The sequence below is a fragment of the Schistocerca americana genome, chromosome 2 (genome assembly GCF_021461395.2).
Source record: "Schistocerca americana isolate TAMUIC-IGC-003095 chromosome 2, iqSchAmer2.1, whole genome shotgun sequence".
NCBI lineage: Eukaryota > Metazoa > Arthropoda > Insecta > Orthoptera > Acrididae > Schistocerca > Schistocerca americana.
The window spans coordinates 733,556,536-733,579,229 of NC_060120.1; the positions used below are offsets into that span (position 1 = coordinate 733,556,536).

Consider the following 22,694-nt stretch of genomic DNA (forward strand, 5'->3'; position numbering starts at 1 on the left):
CACATGACCACAGTCTCTGGCTCAACTCACAAACACATGACCACAGTCTTTGGCGAAGTGTGTGTGTGTGTGTGTGTGTGTGTGTGTGTGTGTGTGTGTGTGTGTTTGTGTTTGACAAGGCCTTGTTGACCGGAAGCTTATTTTGTGACAGTCTTTTTGTTGTGCCTATCTGCGACTCAGCATCTCCGTTATACGGTGAATACCAAATTTTTTCATAATGTTGTCCATTCCGTTTGGGTGATTCCTTTTTTTGGGGGAAGGTACTCACTAGGTAGGTGCAGTGTGCTTGAGCGTTATTGTCTTGAAAGATGAACCAGAGCTGAAATTTGCACTGTTGGGCTTGACAATAGGTTAACAAATCCTGTTCTGGTATTGAACAGCCCTCAGTAGTGATAACAGGCATACAGCACTTGTACATGATCAGGACCAAAACATGAATGACTCATCTCCCTGCTGAACTCAAGGGACTGCATGTCTGAGTTATACATAGTTATTTGGTTGTCTCCACAATATTCTATGACGAACATCAGATGTCACACTTATCCTGCACCTACAGGTGAAGAGGAGTCAATGCCATTGATACAGGTTCCATTCCATTATTCTTGTTCAAAGATTCTTTCCTTATCATGGTGCTAGAGTACTGTTGTTCACAGTGGCTAGCTAGAGGCTGAAGTGATAGTGCGGAGATGGTTGTGTACTGTCTGGGTTGACGAAGCCCTTCCAGTCGCTTCCAAAAAGGCCCTGTGGATTCTTCTTTCATTCTCCTACGGGGTACCTACAAACTGTAATCTCCAGCCCCTGTGAGGCAGTTATTCAGTGTTTTATGTCACATGGTACTGGTTGAAAATTAAAATGAGGTAGTTATGGTGTAGGGCAGATCAACAGGCACTATACTGGTAATCCGTAAAACATTCCAAGTGTTCAATTTGTTTCACACCTATGTGTTACACCAACTGATAAAACATGGGAAGCCCCCAGAAGTGAAGGAGGAAGCAGAGGAAACTTCATGGATTGATCATTTATGTGATATGTTTCGGTGATTACAAAATCAAGCCCAAATTTATAGAGAACTTGATGGTATGAGCCCCCTTATCGATATGATGTTGCATTCTCTCTGGCCTGGATGCTTGCACTAATCCTGTTGGGAAAGGTGTCATAAAGCCTGAGGCAAGCTGGCCCTTTACTGTTACAACTGGTCCATGATATCCTGGATACTGGCACTGACATGGAGTTCACATTGAGCTGGTTCCACATGTGTTCTATTGGGTATAGATCTGGTCTTGCTGCCAACAGGGGTTCCTCAACATCACTCAGACAATGCATAGAAACACGTGCTATGTGTGTGTACAAGCACTGTTCTGTTGAAAAATGGCACCACAATATTGTTGCATGAGAGGCAGCACATGAGGACACAGGACCATTGTGCTGTGTTCCTACCAGCCTTGACCTGAAGTCATATCTGATGGCTCTCCACACCATGACACCAGGTGTAAAACTGCTGTGACCCTCCAAAACATTGGAAGAGTGGGACCTCACCCCAGAACACCACCATTCTCTCTGACTGTGATCATCCAGGGTAGTGCACAACCACAATTTTTTCACTGAACACAATACGATGCCATCGATCAACAGTCCGTACTTCCCAGTCATGGCACCAGTCTGAACAAGCTGTTTGTGTTTTGCTATTAATGACAACCTACACATGGGACAATAATTCCATAGTCCAGATGCTGCTAGTCTCTGACCATTGGTGTGGGATAACACAGAATGTTGCAGGGACTCCATTACTTTCTCTGGGATGTCAGGCATAAATGTGAAGGGATTACGATTTGCATGGTGTACAATATGTTGATTCTTCCTTGTGGTTGCCACCCCCAGACCTGGTTGATTGGATCCTAGATGATGCGTATGCCTGTCTTCATGTTCCCTTTCAGTACAGTGTCAAGTTAATGTCATATCCAGATGACCTGGAAATCAGGATTTTCCACAGTTCGATCAGCTGTCCAGATGAGATCCACAATGGGCACCCCTTTCAAACACTGTCAGTTTCTGATAATGCTATCTCAATGAGAACACAGCATATTTGTGTCCTTCACAGTGATCATTTAACATCTGACACTGTGCATGCCCCTTATACATTATAACAGGCCTACTTACCTGCCAGTGGTGTGTATGTACCACTTTGACATCTGACCACGTGTTCGGAGTGCTTCACATTTTTTGTCAGGCAGTGTAAAATGCAAGAAATTAGTGAACTACACCATTCAAGTGAAGTGTTTTGCTATTTGAACATAATCAAAGATGATTCAGGAACTTATTAAGAGGTGAGGAAATGCAAGTCATTTATTTTCTTTACACAGGTGAAGATCAATTTGTGTTAGGTCTAAAGCACTGAGCAGTTGAATTTATTGAATGAATGGCACTAGAGCTGAGCAAATATTGCAGCCAGAACTATGACAGAGCAGCTGTAATGATTGATTTATACAATACTATACTCCCACCTATTTCATCAATTGTGGAAGAAACAGTTTAAATTTTTTACTACAGGTACTGTGGAGGCTACTCAAGAAACAGTCCTGTTTTTCAAAACTGGTAAGAATATTAGAAAAAATATGTACAACAAATTAACCACAGCATGCTGTGGTGGGAGAATTTAAAAATTTGTCGTGTGAGTATTTCCAAAGAGACATTAGAGCAACTAAACCCAGTTTATTGTGCTGTGATGTACATCATCATCTGTGCATTATAGAAACATATATTAATGTTAATATGTCTCTGACAAACATAACTTTTTTGAGTTGTAAATGTAATGAATGAAGTGTAATAACAGAAATTAAAAAATGAAATTGAATTCTACTCTGTTTTACAGTTTTAGTAACTCAGACCAAACATATAATGCCTTTCAGTCCAAAGGATGGATGTTACAGCTGCACATATTGTTGTCAGTACAGTGGTGTGATAAATAGAGACCATTAATGGTTCATTCCTGATACTGCTTGTTGAAGTTCTGTACATCTATGAGAGATAGGATATTGAGTGTAAATTCTTTAACAACTCAATAAAACAGTAAAAGACATGAGCTTTGAGTCGGCAAGAGGCTGACAAACAGTAGCATGAGTTAGAGTTACTTCTTTTACCCAAGGATTGATGCCTTTTAAATAGGTGGTTTCAAGACAATCACAGAGCAGCACAGAATATATCAGTATTTTCTATCTGTGATGAAGATTTTGAAAGTAGGCTCTTCAATTTGCAGTGACATTTCTTCTGTGTTTCCAGCACAGCTGATGTTCATAATAACTTCATTTGAAACATAGGCATCAGAACAGCCTGTTGCAAAAGACTGAATAGAACTGTTATTAGCAAAACATAGGTCACTGGTATCTAGTTATTCTAATGTATGCAGTCATGTGACATATCCAATGGTACTTGTGAGTGTAACAAGTGCTGAGCATTGTTTTTCTTAATACAAAAACAATTAAAAAAACTACTTATCTACAATGAGCCAGGAACAGGTGTTTTGTTTAGCAACATTATCAATAGAAACTTAAGGAGCACAGAATATTGGTGATTCTAAAATAATAACTGATTTTGCAGATACTAAATTGAGAAAAAATGTTTAGGTAAGACAAAAAAGATATTTTATGTTCAGTTTACATTTTAACAAAGAGATATTCATATTTAAGTAATTCTTTCAAATTTTGTCATACAAGCTGGTATTAGTTACTATTTCACCTCATTGGTGTACTAGTTTGTGTTGTACATAATTAATTTTCAGTGTATGTATTCTAAATGTTAGGAAGTTGTATTATTAGTTAAGTACAGATTTTCATAAGAAAAACTGTTTGGTTTTGAATGTGTTGAAATTTACTTTGGATAGTGTGCAGTAATTGCGGTGATGTAGGGATGAGTAGCTCTTTCCAAATATTGATACATCAGAGAAAATATTTTTAGGATTGTATATTGTTCTACTCAAATACTAAAAATAAAACAGATCATAAAAAGTCTAATTTATATAGTTCATGATTCATGCTGAATGGGAGTTGCTGAGATGATGACATAATTGGTTGGTGCAAGGGGTGGAAAGAGATGACTAACAAAGTGTGTGAAGTTTTGATGAGTGGTTATATGGGAAAAGAACTGGTGCGGAAGAGAGTGTTGGGCCCACATCTTAGGTCCTTTCCTAAGGTCTCCACAAGACTGTTGTTACACCACTGCTGTCCATTCAGTCAGTTACGGAAGTCAAATATTATACACATAAAAGATATTTTGTGGAAAGCCACTTTATGTGCCTGTAGGCAAAGAAGACATTACTAACAGGTGTATTGTTTTAAAGATACATATGACAAACAGGTAGGTTGTGAAGAATGTAAGTCAAGAATTCACCCTCTCTGGCATAAAGTATGTTTGTGTCATACAATCACACATGTCACAAAGCTTTATTGATATCTGATATTTAGAGTACACACAGGAGCGCAGAAGTAATCCTTGAAATATTTGGCTTTATTTTAGTGTGACAGAAACCTTCAGCAGCTTTGTGTGTAAAACAATCAAGTATCTTTTCAAATGTTTATGGCAAACAAACAGACATAGAAGTACCTCAACATCATTATAGCTTCTCAGAGTTCTTGATTTTTACCTGCTTCCAGCACTGTTATTTGGAGAGATATATCTTGACACCATTGTATCTGTTGGTTATGTCTTCCTTTCTTCATGCATGTAAAGTAGGCACACACAGTGTACATGCAGTTTGATTTGCTCACAGTATTCCACATCCAATTGATTGGACAGTCACATGGACACTCTGAATTTGGTAACACATGGTTTGAAGCTGTGAGTCTGGGTTGTGAGTCATGCTTGGGTAGCTCAGTTGGTAGAGCACTTGCCTGCAAAAGGAAAAGATCCAGATTTCGAGTCTCAGTCCAGCATACAGTTTTAATCTGTCAGGAGGTTTCATATCAGTGCACACTCCGCTGCAGAGTGAAAATCTCATTCTGGAACACATAAACAAAAAAAATAAAAACAGGTGATTGGAACAGGTCAAACACAGGCACACAAGCACACACCCACACTGATTTATTTTATCTTCCACTTTTTCAGGTTTTGCATAGTTACTCTTTTTTTATTGAAATTCTTCTCATTTTTGTGCCTTTTTCTCCCCTCAACCATGTGCTTATATTTACCCAGTCAAGTGTATGGTCACCCATACAAAAAGAAAAGAAAGAAAGGGGGAAACTAAAAGCTCTCTTCTTTTTATCTTATTTTCCTAACTGAGTGACACACTTCGCACCCTGTCTGATGATTCTTTAAGACATACACAGGAACACAGAAGTAATCCTTCCCATATTTGACGTTATGTTAGCGTGACAGAAATCTTCAGCAACATTTCCATAATAACAAATCCCCTGTCAAATGATTTATTAAGTGCAGATTGTTTCAGAGAAGTAGTCCAGCAAAACTGGTTAACTAGGATAATTATAAATGCTTTATCTTGATCTGGGCTTGTTCCACTTCATTTTCAGTGTTATATCTGCTCTCAGTAAATAATGGTCACTTAAACTCATAATTCAACTGCCAAGAGCTATTAATAATAACTTCTTTATTACAGTTGGTTCCAGTCTTCAGATCATCATCAGGTGTCCTGCAGATCAAGGGAGTGAACAGATGAAATTCACTTCTTATTTAACTGTCTCTACAATGTTATGTGGTGTACATATTAACAGAAACTCTTGTAATATGATATTGCATGTTCACTTAAAGGTGTTTATAGCAGCTTACATGGCAGTGTTAAAATTATGGCATCAGACAGCATAAAATCCACCCTACATCACTCATATTAAAAGTAAAACAGAGCAGTGGGACTGACAAGAGTTCATACATTTAATGAAATACGTAAATATGATGCATTTGTATAGTCTTACTTGCTGTTGGTATTAAAATACTTTATATTGCCCTTAATAAAATGTGACAAACACTGTTAATCTTCATCCAATATATACAGTTTCCAGCATTTCGTGTAAGGACCATATAGCTGATTTATATTTACAAGCTAACCCAAAGATGATACAGTATTGGTTTGACTTGTTAATATAAATCACCTGTGTAGTTACCAGTTTGTAGAGTGCTTCCACTCGGAATGATGGAAATTGTATATATAGAATGGAGGTCAACAGTGTTTGATACATTGTGCTATGGACATATAATGTATTATTATTGTCCGTCCCATTGATTTGTATGTTGTACTTCCAATTTTAATGATGTAGGATGGATCTTCTGCTATTTGGCACCACAGTTTAAACATTAATATGTAAGATGTTATAAATCACTTTTAGGGAATATGTGACATCACTTTATGACAGTTTTTGTGAATGTGTACACTGGATAGCACTATAGAGATAGTTAAATATGAAATGCATTCCACGTGTTCTCTCCCTTGGTAAATGGGATATTTTGTATGGTGATCTGAAAATTGAACACAATTGTAATACAGAAATTATTATCAGCAGATCTTTTCTTTTTTTAGAAAATGTTTATGAATTTTGAGGCACTGCCTTCACAAAATATAATACTGATTTATCCTATAAAACAAACACTACAGATCTGAAGAAGCAAAGTGAATGTAGCTGATAACCTTTAACTAGGGGTTGAAGAATTTAATAGCAAAAAGCTGTAGCAGTGCTTGTATTAAGGAAAGAAGTTAGAACCAACCACAGTAACTTGAGAGAAATTTACGTTAAGCCCTGGATGTAACCTTTACACCATCCCTCATCTCTGACCAAATGTCATGAATATCTCACTTAAAGAACAGAGTAGGTTGTGTGAGGCTGGATTGTGTTTTGATGTTTTTGTAATGAAGTAAACAACTGAGAAAATTAGTGAATGTAATCACAGAACATACATTGCATTTGTTGGTTATTTTAGAGCCTTTGATAGAGTACTGAAAAGGAAACTTTACAAGATCATGGTTGGAAGAGATATATCTAATAACGTATAGAGACATTGCACATTTTATACAGTACTTAAATCTGTGGCAGTCTATACTAGACTAGAGGACAAAACCAGAATAATTTTGTCCTTTAACACAAATGGGCAGATTAAAGAATCTACTCACCAAGTGGCATAACTGAATAGGTAAAAAAAATCTACTCACCAAGTGCCTGTAAGAAAAAACATAAAGGAAATGTATAAGATTTCGGAGCCAGTGGCTCCTTCTTCTGGCAGAATGTTAGAAAAGGAAGGAAGAGGGATGAAGGAAAGGGACTAGTGAGGCTTAGAAAATGGTGTGATTTACAGAAAAGTTGCCATGAACCCCAGGTCATGGGAGACTTACCAGACAGGATGAGGAGGAAAGAGTCGCCATTTCCTAAATGTCATTAGTCATTTTGCTTCATCAATCTTTCTTCCCCTTCAACCCTTTTGCCAGAAGAAGGAACTACTGGCTCCAAAAGCTTTTACATTTTCTTAACTTTGATATAGTTTTTCTCCTGCAGACAATTGGTGAATAGACTTTTTAACTATTCTGTTGTATTAGATTTCCAGTAATTTTGTCCTAATGTTCCAGTTTGCAGATATGGTCTTAAGGTGTACTTTCTTTGGTTGTACACCTCCATCCATTGAGCAGGTTGATATCATACACAAAATTTAGAAATTTAACAAAGTATTCAGTACAACACATAGGCCCCTAGGAAAAAAGAAGTGAAGTAGGGAAACTACTGAAGTTTTACCAGGCTATAGGTGTAATAATTGACATTTATGGTACTGAAGAAAGACTTCTTACTAGCAAAGCGGAAGTAGCTCCCATGTCTTGTAAATGTGATATCTTGATTTGATAGTTCTCATAATGGAGAAGGACAGATTACATAACAAAACAAACACACATTACCCTTCACCAGCATCTTTAGCATACATGAGAGATATCACCACAAATTGAGATCTCTTGTAAATTTATGAATGTCATTCCATAAGACATGGCAACTATGGTACATTGTAATCACAGTAAATACATTCAAAAGCCCATGGCCGGCAGTACCAAATTAACTGACAGACTGTGCATTCAGCATGAGCTTGGCTGTCCTGCAGAGTGGATCTAAACAGAATGGAACAGTGAGCATATATGAAAACTCTGTTTCTTGCTGGCATAAATGTTACTCAGTGTCATGCGGAGCAGCTGTGGGTGACATGTCATTGCCCTGTAGAATGGTTCCACATTGGATGAAGGCTTTGCGATGTGGATGCAATGACAGACTTGCTGCGAAGTGGGTAGCCCACACCGGCCTGTATAGATCTGCCTGTGGATGTTTAATAGAGGACCGATGTTGGACTTTGAAACACATCTGATTAAATGGTATTATTGGCGGTCCAATAATCTAGCAGCCAAAGCTTTTTATTTCAATGATCTTCATCTACTGGATAAGTGTTAACTAGTTTCACCACTACAAGATTTGTTTCAATTGAATTTCAGCTGCTCAATAATGCTACATTCAAGGAACATAAATTTCTGCATTACTCAGGATTGCAAAAAGTTTCCACAAAGTAAAGTCATACATTCACTTTAAACACAATTAGTAATAGTCACTACCACTACCATTGTCATACATTTCTGTTCATGGCTAAACATGACGCAGGTCAAGTCTAGTAAAATATCTTCACTTGCTGTTGTAATAGTCAAGATGTGCTGTCCTCTCTGCGATCCACTGGTCGGCACAGTAGATGCAAACAAGTAATATCAGCACTCCGTATTTATAATCGCTTCTTGGTAAAAATAATTGTCACAGACCAGTATAATTTGGTTTGCTGGTGGTCAACCCACAATGATAGGAACTAGGAACACACTATCAGCTGGTGTGACATTGCTCCTCCTGCTATGCCATTACAACCAACTCATAGCCTCAACATTACGACCACTATACCATTCACTGGGCACACTTGGTTCTTTACTATCGATTCTTGGCCTATCCTCGACCTATGGAAGCAAAATATGCTTATCTTTGAGTAATGGAATTTTGTAAACCTTCGTCACCAATTTAGTAAAGGCTTTGTTGCTACCACTGTGGAGGCCGAGTTGCCACTGTTGTTATGGTAGACAGAGTTTGTGGGTTCATGAAATGGCCTCTGCTGCAGTACACCAGTAAGACAACTTTCACCTGCCACTACTACACAGCTACACCCCAGGGTCAGGTAACAGGAAAAAAGTATGAAAGTTCTACAACACTCCAATAAATTAGTAACAAAGTCATACAAATGAGTTAAAAGGGCTTACTTATCTTTGTGACTTCTTGAATAATGAAGTCTGCAACACTGCATGTAATATAACACAGAAAAGGCCCTCAATGGCTAGTGCAAATAATCATAGGTAAATTTACAACTGTCTGTTCACTTCTAAAAGTACACTAAATGACGTTCCCTGTCTGTCAACCCTGGGCAATGACCAATAACCAAGTCGAGAGCTGCCCTTCTGTCTTCCAAGTAGGCTTCACTATTGTCATCTGTTCATTGGCAGATTGTACTCAGCTGGCAATTGGCAGAGGCAAAGTCAATAGCTTCATCCTTAGCACCATGGGTGGTGCTGGTGGAACTCACGCAAGTGGTGAGTCTCTGTGGCACTGGCACGAGTTAGCATCTTTGTGCCTGTGCTGCTTTTGCCCTGGCTGTGTGTTGTTCAGACAACACAGCAGGGAACATGGATCCCTTACAACTATGCAAGAATTAATGACCTGGGCAGCTAATCAAGGGCAACACTGTTCTGCATTTTATGACAGGACTTGAAGGTGCACAAGAAATGTTCAAAATGCATACCACACCAGTTAACAGAGGTGCAGAAGTGGATACAAAATAAGTCAAGCTATGTCAGCCTAGAGATGTGAGACCAGCCATATCAACCTAGAGTGATTTGAGTGGGAAGGGAATGATATGCTCAGTCACTTTATTGCAGCTGCTTAAGCCCGGACACACGTATGAACCAGAATTGAAGATCCACTTAGCAGAATGGCATTATCTAGGTGCACCATGATGACATAAGGTTCAGCGGAATCAATCAGCCATGAAGGTTATGCTCGTTCTAGCATATGACAACTATGGTATTCTGTAGTGTCATCGTGTCGGGGAGTGCAATACTATCAATACTCAATACTGCCACAACTTTCTGCTGTTTCTTCTGCTATTTACACTTTGAAGAAAACATCTGGCACAGCTGGATAATGCAATCATTCTCCATGACAACACTAGAGCCCACACTGCAGATGTCATCAAGAGATGTCCACAGTGGTAGGAGTGGGAAATCCTGAAAATCCTCACCCCACACACCCTACTCACCAGACTCACCAGACCTCAGTCTCCTCAACTTCGACTTCATTCCACAACTGAAGAAACCATTGTGTGGGAAGCACCTTGCAAACACAGCAGATATTGTCGTGGCATTTCGGTACCAGGTAGCACGCATTGATGGCAATCTCAGTGGCATCATTGGCAACAATGTGGGTACACTGGCAGACTATTTTGAAGAACAATTTCTGACTGTGATTCATTTTTGTTCCATTTGCACACATGCACAATAAATTTACACAGAGTACCAATGTGTGCGTTTTATATCATTTATTGCCATGACCATCTGTTCTGGAACCCTATTTTATTTTGGCATTCAGATACACACTGTGTTACTGGTTCATGGACATCGTGGAATTCCAATATTGTCACATTATCCCAAGACACACCATATTGTCATGACTTACGGAATGACCCTCATAGAATGGATGAATTATGCAGATTTTGCAAGATCACTATTTAAGTTCAGCCTGAGAGCTTCAGCAGATAGGATGCACTGAAGACCACTGATGTTATGAACAGGTTAGGAGGCTATAATTATTGCTAATGAGTATGTACAGTACTTGCAACAATAAAAATAAGAACATAATCATTCTATGGGCAGTATTTTAATTTTATAAACACAGGGAAATAAAATTGTTTTAATCTATAAAAAAAAGCATTCATGGTATCGTGGTAATGCATTGTGCATGAGAAGTAATTTTACTTGCTGCTGCTTCTTCATTCATTGACAAAGAACTGTAAAGGCAGGGTTTGTGAATATTGCATTACAGGAAGATGATCTGTTTAAAATCCTGCGTTACTTTAAATAGGTTGTGGAAACCAATAATTGTTAAACTAAATGCTTTTATGGCCTTCACAGCTCCCAATAGCTGGTTCTCAACAGCTCTCCTGAAAGTTTTTTGTGTTTGTCAAAGTTTGGAAAACACCTATATTCAAGTTCTGTATTAATTATGCTTATTACTTTCATTGTAAAAACCACAAAGAACTGTTTTTCCCACTTCTTAGATGTTCTATATTATTATTAAATGATACACAGCCTCTCTTTATTCAAACACTACACATTTCACACACAAGCAATTTATGTCTTAAATAACATTATCATCAATATCTTTATCGATATATGCAGTTGATCAGACCTAGTTTCAATTTCTGTAAACTATCTTACACTCATATTTTCTCACTAGCATTAGCTTACTTTGTCAGCTCAAAAAGATATTTGACAAAGCATGTTTAAAGCATACGTTAAGGAAGCATTAAAGTGTAAGTTAGGTTTAAAAATCTGAAGATGGCTTATTTAAACCAGAACTGTCATGATCATTTTTGTATATAATCTGGACAGATAATAATTATTTTTATCTTTGCAGAAGAGGGAACCAAAGTTTTATGTTGGTAATTTTTTTCCGAATTTGCTTGATTTGAGCAAATTTGCTACAGTGAAGTACATGACAGCATCAGTAACAGAAATAGTGTGATAAGAACAGTGCAATAAACAAAAAGTCTCATAAATCCTAACATCTTCAAGTAACATGACAAAATATAAAGCATTATTTTAAATAAATTCATTGGTGGTCATAATTGAAGACACAGTCGTAGGATGATTATGTAATATAAAGAAAACTTCTTGTGAGGTCATTAGTGAGCTCTGATACTATATTAAATTATAGCAGTAATCAGAAGCAGTTTTTTTCTTAGTAGCATTGTAGTAACGAATACATACTTTCATAGTGGTAACATTCATGTTTGAAAAGAGAAGATTATTTTTGAAGGTGAGTGAACTTGGTCAAAAAAAAAAATTATGAATAACCCTGATATTTTGACGTAGTCTGTATTATCCTGTAACAATTTTATGAAAAGGGTAGTTGCTACTCACCATATAGTGGATATACTGAATCGCACTAGACACAACAAGAAGACTGTTGGAAAGTGAGCTTTCGGCCTACAAGGCCTTTGTCTGGCTCCAGCTGCCAGAGACTGTGGTCATGTGTGTGTGAGTTGCTTTTGTCTGAGTGTATGTAGGTGTGTATGTTGTCTATTTTCAACAAAGGCCTTGTTGGCCAAAGCTCACTTTCCAACAGTCTTCTTGTTGTGCCTACTGCAACTCAGCATCTCCACTACGTAGTGAGTAGCAACTATCCTTTTCATAATATTGTTACTTTCCATCTTGGATTTGCCATTGTCTGAATTATCCTGTTTAGATATACTCTGAGAACCTCACCATTACTTGGAACTTTGCTATCTGTACCTCTGTGGTAAAAGCTGTGTTTGTTTCAAATACTACCGCACATCTTTGAGTATACTTTGCATGCTGGAAGCAGTGAGCCTTCTAACTGTTGATGACCATGGCTTATTCTAGTCCTCAGTTTTGCAATATCTGTTTTTCAGCAACAGTTTCTCATTATCTCCTTATCTTTGTATAACTTAACAATCCAGGAAGAGACAGATGGCTGCTTACTGTAAAGAAGACATGTCAAGTTGCAGATGGGCACAATTCAAAGACACATAAGATTTTGGCCACAGCCTTCATAAGCAAAAGAGAGACACACACCATCCATACACGCAAACGCACATCATGCACATTTGACTGTCAACTCCAGCATCTCGGGCCAGAGTGCCTGTCTGCAACTTAATGTGTCTTCTTTATGGGAAGTACCAATTTGTCTTTCTATACATTGTTGTTATTCCTATTTGGAGTTTCCATTGTTTGTATAACTTAAAACATTTTCAGAGCCTGATATTTTTGTAGACCGAAATGCAAGTAGGTAAACAGCTAAATACTCTTAATTATAGAGTCTGTTTGTTTTTTGAAGGTACACAGGCACCGTAATCTAAAAATTCTCATGATTATTTTAGTATTGGGTTGTTAAATGCTAATGAACCAGAAGTGATTATAAGTACATATTAAATCTGCGATGTATGAGTTCAGAGTTTTGTCACATTTATAGTTCTTAATTGTAAAAAATGTAACAGTTTCATGAACTTCAAGATTTATTACAAATTATGACTTAAATCTGTTTTCTGTAATAACATGAATGATGAGAAATAAGCCATGTTAATTGTTGAAACTTCAGCTACAGTAAATTGGAACATAAAAAAACATAAATAATTCTCATATGACACATGTTAGAGATTTTGCATTAGACATTTCATTTCTTAATATATCTGTGATTTAAAGAAAAATATTTTGTAACTTAAATTGTAATTTTTGGTTACTGATGTCATTGTTATGTTTATGTATTATGTACACTAAGGTAATAGATACCTTTGATGATGACTGTAAGTGCAGTAAAAGGCACTTTGTTCGTCAACAAACCACATGTTCACCAAAGTTTCCATAGTGAATGTGACCTACATAACAGTTAACCATCCTTACACAGAATAATTCAGATTTTCAAACTGTTTATGATAGACTTGTACTGATTAAGAAATATTACAGGTTACATGAGTCTATTTGGTCATCAGAAACTGTTGTACAGGAGCAAGGGCACAGAGTAAAACCATATAAATGAGCAAAAGTGGTAGTTAGAAGAGAATAAATGAGAATAGGTTAATATAAAAACAGTGATGTCCTAGTAATTCATTTAGTAAGTTTTCCAAAATAAATGTTGTTCAATCTTTTTAAATTAAAATCACTCTAGTCAAACTGACTGCAATTCTATTTAACTAATTGTCTAATAGGTACCAAGATCTTTATTACATCTGTCAAGTTAGTGGTAACTACACTGCCCACATAAAATTCTTATATTTCATAAAAATGGATCAGTAGTCCAATCTGTCACAAGATTCACTTGTTCGCTATAACTGCGCAGAATATAGTAGGACATTTTTTAATTTGAAGGAGTTTAAACTGGGTTGTTTAGTGGAATCTGTGAGCCACCTGTTAAGTGAAGTTACTGAAACAATATAAAATTCCAGTATTTTAGAAGGAAGCGCCAAACATTCAAGACACTATGTTTGAGAATCAAACATTCCATTTATATTTATTGTAATTAAACAAGAAAAGACAAAACCATTCATAAAGCCATAACTGTCATTGCAAATTTATTTTACTGTGGCACTCATGAGAAATGGAAAATGTTAAAGCAAACAGAATTTGTGGACTACAGAAGCAAATTTAATAAAATTTGACAACTTCACATTTAGAAGAAACATATTTTTTGGTTTTACTTCATCGCAAAAGGATGTTTCTCTCTCTCCGCATTACATTAATGTAGCTTAAATGTGCTTCAGAGGTGATTAAAAGTGAATCCTGCTAATAAGTTAAATGATATAGTGAAAGTTGTGGGAAGATGTACTTGAATGAACACTATGTCTGGAAAAAATAAACGATTACTGCACCTTCATCATCAGTGTTAAACAGAGTTCATGTGTCAGTTAACTGTCCCTTTAACATTGGTTTGAACTCTACTGGGAGAATAGAGGGGGCAATTTTCTTTTTATTTTCAGGTTAAGATCACCTACATGTGAAAGCCCAAAAATGGTACTGAGTCAGCAATAACTTCATATTACTACAGAATAAAATAAAGAAATGAATACTATAATAATCATCATCCTGCCGTTTTTGAAATGTACCCTATGCATATGTGAGACCTATCATTGGCAAAATGTGACCTACCAACTAACTTGTAGCTTATATGTCAGTTAGAGGTGGAGAGGAAAAGAAAGGAAAGGGGAGGGATCACTGCTATCAGTTGCAGTGGGACATGATGTGGAATTGGTGGCGACGAGTGAAAATGTGTACCACACCGGGATTCAAACCCAGGATCTCATTCATATAACTTGTTGTTCTTGCCCCCATGATGTTTTGCATCAGCATTAATAATCACCACTAAGTAGTCAATCAGAAAATGGGCATAGAATATTGCTAAGGGTGATGTGGAACTTAATAGGAAGAACTTGGGAACATTTTTCTGAACAGGACTCATGTGGATCATCCTCGATAAGGGGGGCTATTTAACATTTACTGGGGTTTCCTCTGTGTATTATTTTACTGTAGTACCTTTGCCCTTGATTTCTCTGCTACAATCTTCCTCCATTTTTCTTTTTATAATCTCAGTAAAATGTTTATCTCATTCTCTTACCTACATTTGCTGCATTATTTTAGTTTGATTTCCCACTGGATCATTTCCTTGGTTAGTTCCTTCTCTTCCCATTTTCTTTTGTCCCCAAATGAGTTTCTCTTCTCCATTCCTCTCTTCATTAACTCATATTTTCTTTGCATTCAAAACATGTATTTTTTATTTATTTACTCGTGTCCAGAACATAACATAAACGTGTAATTACTTTCAGTATAACATTCTTCTCATATTCCATCTCTTTCCTACATCTTATATACACTCCTGGAAATTGAAATAAGAACACCGTGAATTCATTGTCCCAGGAAGGGGAAACTTTATTGACACCTTCCTGGGGTCCGATACATCACATGATCACACTGACAGAACCACAGGCACATAGACACAGGCAACAGAGCATGCACAATGTCGGCACTAGTACAGTGTATATCCACCTTTCGCACCAATGCAGGCTGCTATTCTCCCATGGAGACGATCGTAGAGATGCTGGATGTAGTCCTGTGGAACGGTTGCCATGCCATTTCCACCTGGCGCCTCAGTTGGACCAGCGTTCGTGCTGGACGTGCAGACCGCGTGAGACGGCGCTTCATCCAGTCCCAAACATGCTCAATGGGGGACAGATCCGGAGATCTTGGTGGCCAGGGTAGTTGACTTACACCTTCTAGAGCACGTTGGGTGGCACGGGATACATGCGGACGTGCATTGTCCTGTTGGAACAGCAAGTTCCCTTGCCGGTCTAGGAATGGTAGAACGATGGGTTCGATGACGGTTTGGATGTACCGTGCACTATTCAGTGTCCCCTCGACGATCACCAGTGGTGTACGACCAGTGTAGGAGATCGCTCCCCACACCATGATGCCGTGTGTTGGCCCTGTGTGCCTCGGCCGTATGCAGTCCTGATTGTGGCGCTCACCTGCACGGCGCCAAACACGCATACGACCATCATTGGCACCAAGGCAGAAGCGACTCTCATCGCTGAAGATGACACGTCTCCATTCGTCCTTCCATTCACGCCTGTCGCAACACCACTGGAGGCGGGCTGCACGATGTTGGGGCGTGAGCGGAAGACGGCCTAACGGTGTGCGGAACCGTAGCCCAGCTTCATGGAGACGGTTGCGAATGGTCCTCGCCGATACCCCAGGAGCAACAGTGTCCCTAATTTGCTGGGAAGTGGTGGTGCGGTCCCCTACGGCACTGCGTAGGATCCTACGGTCTTGGCGTGCATCCGTGCGTCGCTGCGGTCCGGTCCCAGGTCGACGGGCACGTGCACCTTCCGCCGATCACTGGCGACAACATCGATGTACTGTGGAGACCTCACGCCCCACGTGTTGAGCAATTCGGCGGTACGTCCACCCGGCCTCCCGCATGCCCACTATACGCCCTCGCTCAAAGTCCGTCAACTGCACATACGGTTCACGTCCACGCTGTCGCGGCATGCTACCAGTGTTAAAGACTGCGATGGAGCTCAGTATGCCACGGCAAACTGGCTGACACTGACGGCGGCGGTGCACAAATGCTGCGCAGCTAGCGCCATTCGACGGCCAACACCGCGCTTCCTGGTGTGTCCGCTGTGCCGTGCGTGTGATCATTGCTTGTACAGCCCTCTCGCAGTGTCTGGAGCAAGTATGGTGGGTCTGACACACCGGTGTCAATGTGTTCTTTTTTCCATTTCCAGGAGTGTATTTATTCCCAGCTTCACTTGAATGTAGCTGTCTTTTTGTCTTATCAGTTAACTACCAGAACTCATTTGGTGTACTCTTGAATTTGAATGTGGACTATTGGTATGTTGCTACTTCTTGTTCGGTCTTTGTTCTCCTGGGAAAAGTTGGATGCAGCTTTCCCTTTTGTTAAAATACCTTTGATTTTTCCTACCTGAAATGAAGGATTTTTATAAAACTTCAAAGTTCAAGATTCCGAGGTATTTTAAATTTGCATGTATTGGTCATGCTTTTATATTTAGTTTATGTATTCCCTTGTATTTCACTTTTTGAATGAAGTGTTGAAAATGTGGACTGTAATTAAAATAATATGCTGCTTGAACACATACATAGTTTTCAGTATTCTCCCCGTAGTTCAATACAAACAACACAGTATGCTTATATTACATAACCATAAGTATAGAATTAGTACTGTATGATAAATGTGATGCTTATTTTTTGTAATGGACAGGAAGTATACAATTGATCCCCTTCTTTTCCCAGCATCCAATGTCATGGCAAGTTAGTGCTGATGGTACACGGATGATTGGTCACATGATACTCAAGAAGACTGCACGTGAAGGAATGGGTCCCAGCTCTTCTGCTGCTATCCTGGGTCTCAAGGTAGTAGGTGGCAAGCTGCTGGAGAATGGAGGGCGGGGGGCAGTGATCGAGAAGGTCAAGAAGGGCAGTATAGCTGATGTAGAGGGGCAGTTGAGGCCAGGTAATTATGTGGAAGAGCTTAAAAATGTGCATATTATCCATTTATATGTTAAATTAGTGGCTTTTATTACATGTAGTAGAGAGAAAATGTGATACATGCTTATTGTGTGATTTATAACTTAACTTGTATACTAAAGCACCCAAAATCATACTACAGTCATCTCTGTTCATTCTGTGCAGTCTTATTCTTTTAGAAAACATTATTTTTATCTACTGAATAGTGTGACTGAGTCTAAGAATGTTATGAGGCGGGAAAATAGAGTTCATCCAATATGCCAGAAGACGATTAATTAGTTGATGATTTTTGTAAGCCGAAAGGACTGTAGCAAACCTTATAGAGTTACAAAACAACTAATAGGGATTGAATGCCCAGTATATAGATCTCTTGAAGTAACAATCATAACATTTCAGTGTTGCTTCTGAATTAAATAATGTATGTTTTGTGTCCCTCTTCAAATGGTGTTTAAGTGATTATTCATTCCCACTTGTACCTTTACCACTTTTCTTAATCAATTCCTTACCTGTAGTACTTGAACTTCTACTGAAATGTCAGTCACAAAAGCTCAAGAGTCGTCATTTCTCTTGATATTACTAATATTGGAGACATGGAAATAAACAGTACCATTGTTCAGGGCTGAGAACATTGCCATCCACTACAGAATAAATGTACACACATACATAAAAACACATATTACTACATTGTCCTGGTCGACTATATTGTACCAACACATGAATGAGGTGATGAGTTTTATTATATGGAGTGGGCACCTTGAGGAACGAGGTGAGGAGTGGGAGGGGGGTTGGAGGGAAGGGTGGCTAATGGCTTCATGGTAGAGGCATTGCAGCACTATGTCTTAATCCCTGTTAGGGCATGGGTGCCTCATGGGCTAGCAGTGTCTTGGTAACAACCGTGGAATACAGCTCCATGAGAGGAAATGAACTCGCTGTGTGAAACAGAGCATACAAACATGTAGTGGCATGCATGGTAATAAACTCAGCATGCAGCTGGTGCAGATGGCTGACAACTAAGCACACAGCAACAACATTTGTCTCCTTTACTGTTGGCCACAAATAAACACTTCCATTGGTGGATCTGCCTGTACCATATGACATGCACACTCTATCACAGGTGTCTAAACTACTATGCTGTTCTACCCATGACAGCTCATCTGCCTCAATTGCAATGTCCACTAATGGGGATACTAAATACCACCACCTCTGAAAAGGCCACATAGAGCTGAAAATGGCCAGGCTTTGGCAGTGACCTCAGCACAGAACTGGAGAGGGAGCTGGCAAAACCAACAGGAGACCAACCACTGAAGGAATTAACGTTGTTTCTGCCAGAAGGATGGAAGTACATGGAGACTGTGACAATGGTAGGTCCATCAGCAGCTTTCTAGAAGGCCACAATGGTTATGCTCCACCAGGGCACAGGTGCATCTGATTTCTATGATGGGTCAGCTGTTCCCCTCCGATGTCCATCATATTCAGCTGCCGATCTTTGTGGTCCACTATGACAACTGGTAGCCTACCATGCCATTGCTGAAAGGACCAGGCCCAAATGGCTGCAGCCCCACAAGGAAAATGCAGCAGGCCACTGTGGTCCATGGAATGTGATTCAGAGTGTAACAGAACCAGGAGACCCCACAGCTGGTGCCCATCCAAACATTCCACTGGATGCACCCATTGACCAGTATCGCCTAGAAAGTAGCCAGAAAACTTGACAATGCATCATCTGGGTCTTGAATGTACACATGAAGTGCTCCACCTCCAAGTTAGAAGCTGGGTGAAATAGGGCAGTATTCAGATGGTGGGTGCCCTTGCGGACACAAGTCTTCAGACTTCCATGATACAAATTGTCTACCAGTTTTGGATGTGAATGTTGTAGAGGATTCCTCAATGGCAAAAATAACTGAGAATGCTTGAACAGTGGCAGTCGATGACATGGAGGATAGTTTGGCTATGTACAGGAAACTGGACAACACATCAACCATAAACAACAATGTGCTGGCCAAAAATGGACCAGAGAAATCAATGTGCACCCTGTTCCAAAGGTGGTCGGGGACTGGCCAAGGAGAGACATGGTGTGGCAGTATAGCTTGATTCTGGGCGTAGGATCTGCAAGCCAGATGTTCAACATCATGATTGATTGCTGGCCAGTAGACATGACATTATGCCAATAGCTTCCTATGCGTTATATCCTATTGTGACACATGCAGCATCTGGAGCGTGCAAGGACACAATGCTAGAAAGGATAAACTTTTGACAGCATTGCTCCTGCGTGAGGACTCCCAGAACAGCATTCAGCAGATCAACTAGGAGGAAAAATGTATGCCATGCCTGATCCACACCTGGAGAGTCATGCTCTGTGCAACCGAAATGGAGAGAAAAATGATTTTCTGGAGAAGCAGCTCAGCAGCTATGGTGGTTGCAACTTTGCATGCCGTCAAAGGAAAACCTGACAGGGTTTGCTTCAGGGTGACACCCAACTCAAATCCGAGAGCCTCCTGTCGATGCAGCTCCAGGTCATCAACAATGGCACACTGAGAAAGAGGACCCACAGTTGGAGTTGGTGTGCAATACTATCTAGCTGCTTGGAAAGAGGGCCAAATAAGGAAACTAACAGCTTATGATCGGTAACTTGGAGGAACCTTGCCCTGTACAGGAAGAAGTAAAACTATTGAACACTGAAATTATAGCTAGCACTTCCTTTTCCGTCTGTGAATAATTGCACTGTGCAGCAGAAAACATCATCAGTGTGTAAGTGATGGGCTGTTTGGTGCTGTCTGGGCTCCAATGGGACAGGACGGTACCAATGCCATCACATGCCAGGATTAATGTTTTCCAGACAGGGGGATGAACACAAATCCTGCTTGAGAGACTGAAAAGCCCATTGACAATCTGCCTACCATACAAACTTAATGCCCTTCGGGTGAAACCGGTTAAGAGGACGGCAGATGTGCATAACACAAAATCTTACCTGAAACGGACTGGAACTCCTTCAGGTTCTTTGGTGCTGGCAGGTTGACAAAGGCTTTGATGCAGGTTACTAAACACATGACCCAAAAAATGTACCTTTGAGGAGAAAAAAACTGCACTTTTCCAGCTTGCAGTAAAGGCCATTCTCCAGGAAGCCTTGGAAAACATACTGAAGGTTTCATAAATGTTCCTACATCGGTATATTCCTGGCACAGATAAGATCCCCAAATGAAAATGATTAAGCTGATGAAGTTCAAAAGTGGTGTTGAGGACCAGGAAAGTCCAAGAAATCGCATCAAATGGCAGCTGCTCCCTCTCACCCCCACCCACCCACCCACTCACAGATTCACCAACAATTTCACCTGCACAAAAAGGGATATGAGTCTCTGACATTGTGCATTGTCTTTCAATTTAAAATTGGTACAAAGTTGCACACACCATTGGGATTCTGAATCACCACTGAAAGGTTGGCCTCCTGATTCAAAAAAATAGGAGAAATGACTCCCTGATCCTGCCAGCAATGCAGCTCTGCCTTTACCTTGTCACACATGGCATGGTAGAGGGAATGGAGTGAGGGCGATAAAATGTAGGTACCTCTGACAACTTAAGAGAAACACATGCCTTCAAATTTTCTGCCAGCCCAAGATATTCTCAGACAGCAGGCCGTATGACTGCAGTAAGGAGTCCAAATTGTAAAGAAGAATGGAATGAGACACTAAACGCACTTTGTCGTTGACTTGGAAGCCAAAAACAGAAAAAGCTTTGAGTCCAAAGACATTTTGCACCAGCAGTGAATTTATATTAACAATGTAAATTGGCATTCCACAGTCTTGTAACATTCGGGGACAGAGAATCTTTCTCCATAAGGGAATGCACTGTTTAGTATAAGACACAATCCTATAGGGCAGCCAGTGAAACTCTGGGCTCCCAAAGAGACTGTACATATCTAAAATAATGAGGCTTACTGATACTCCAGTGTTTACTTGAAATTCGACTTGTTGCCCATTCACTATCAACGTCAGCAAAATATTTCAGGGCAACATGTGTGGGGCAGCAGAGACAGCCCCAGAATGCTCACCCAATGAGTGGAAGGAGAACAACGCTGAGGACACAAAAACTACAGCGGACAGTAATTGTATGATGTGATCAATGTGAATCTGCCGAGCTTGGCGTGGGTGAAGACAGGCTGCACCGCAATGCCATTGCAATATAATTGTGAATGGCGGCAACTCTCAGAGACTTTTGGGGAAGCGAGGCTGCCTGGAGTACCCTGTGGGGCCTGAGGGTGTTTACCATGCACACCTAATTGATCCACCTGCCAGTTGTCAGGAAGGGTGTCCGTTGCTGCTGCTGTATGGAGTAATAGGAAGTAGACTGAAAAGGGGGGGGGGGAGGAGTTAAGACAGACAAGAAGTGAGAGGGAATAGGCGTGGCCAAAGAGAGGATGAAGGAGGAGATTGACACAGAGGTGGGAGAGAAAGAGATGAGGGAGAAGGAGATGGACAGAGAGAGGGGAAGGAGGAGATGGATAGAGAAAGGGATGGGAGAGGGGGGAGAGGAGTTGGATAGGGTAGAGAGAAGGGGAAGGAGGAAATATAAGCAACATATGCCTGTATGGGTGAAGTTATGGATAAAAAAGCTGTTGTATAAATTTCATTGAGTAGTGATGTTGTGGGTTACCTAGTTGCATGATCATTGTAAAATCACAACAATAAAGAAGATTCATTTATTTTTCATATTTGTGGAATCAATAATTCACCTTTACTCTGTGATAATTTGCTATTAAAATTGTCCACAGATCTTCTTGGATCTTTTGATGTGCTTGTTTTGATAAGTTCCCTTTAATGAAAATTGTATTACCTCTAAAACAATTTAAATCTTCCATAAACCAATCTAAATTTTC

At 39.7% G+C, this 22,694-nt stretch overlaps 1 protein-coding gene across 1 annotated transcript in view; it reads left to right on the forward strand.

Annotated features, from left to right (window-relative positions):
- Window positions 1-22,694, forward strand: part of LOC124594764 (regulating synaptic membrane exocytosis protein 2) — a 1,241,912-nt gene that overhangs the window by 415,195 nt on the left and 804,023 nt on the right. The window contains exon 5 of the mRNA XM_047133151.1: window positions 17,594-17,813. Coding sequence (XP_046989107.1) covers window positions 17,594-17,813 — 220 coding nt within the window. The remainder of the gene's footprint in view (window positions 1-17,593; window positions 17,814-22,694) is intronic.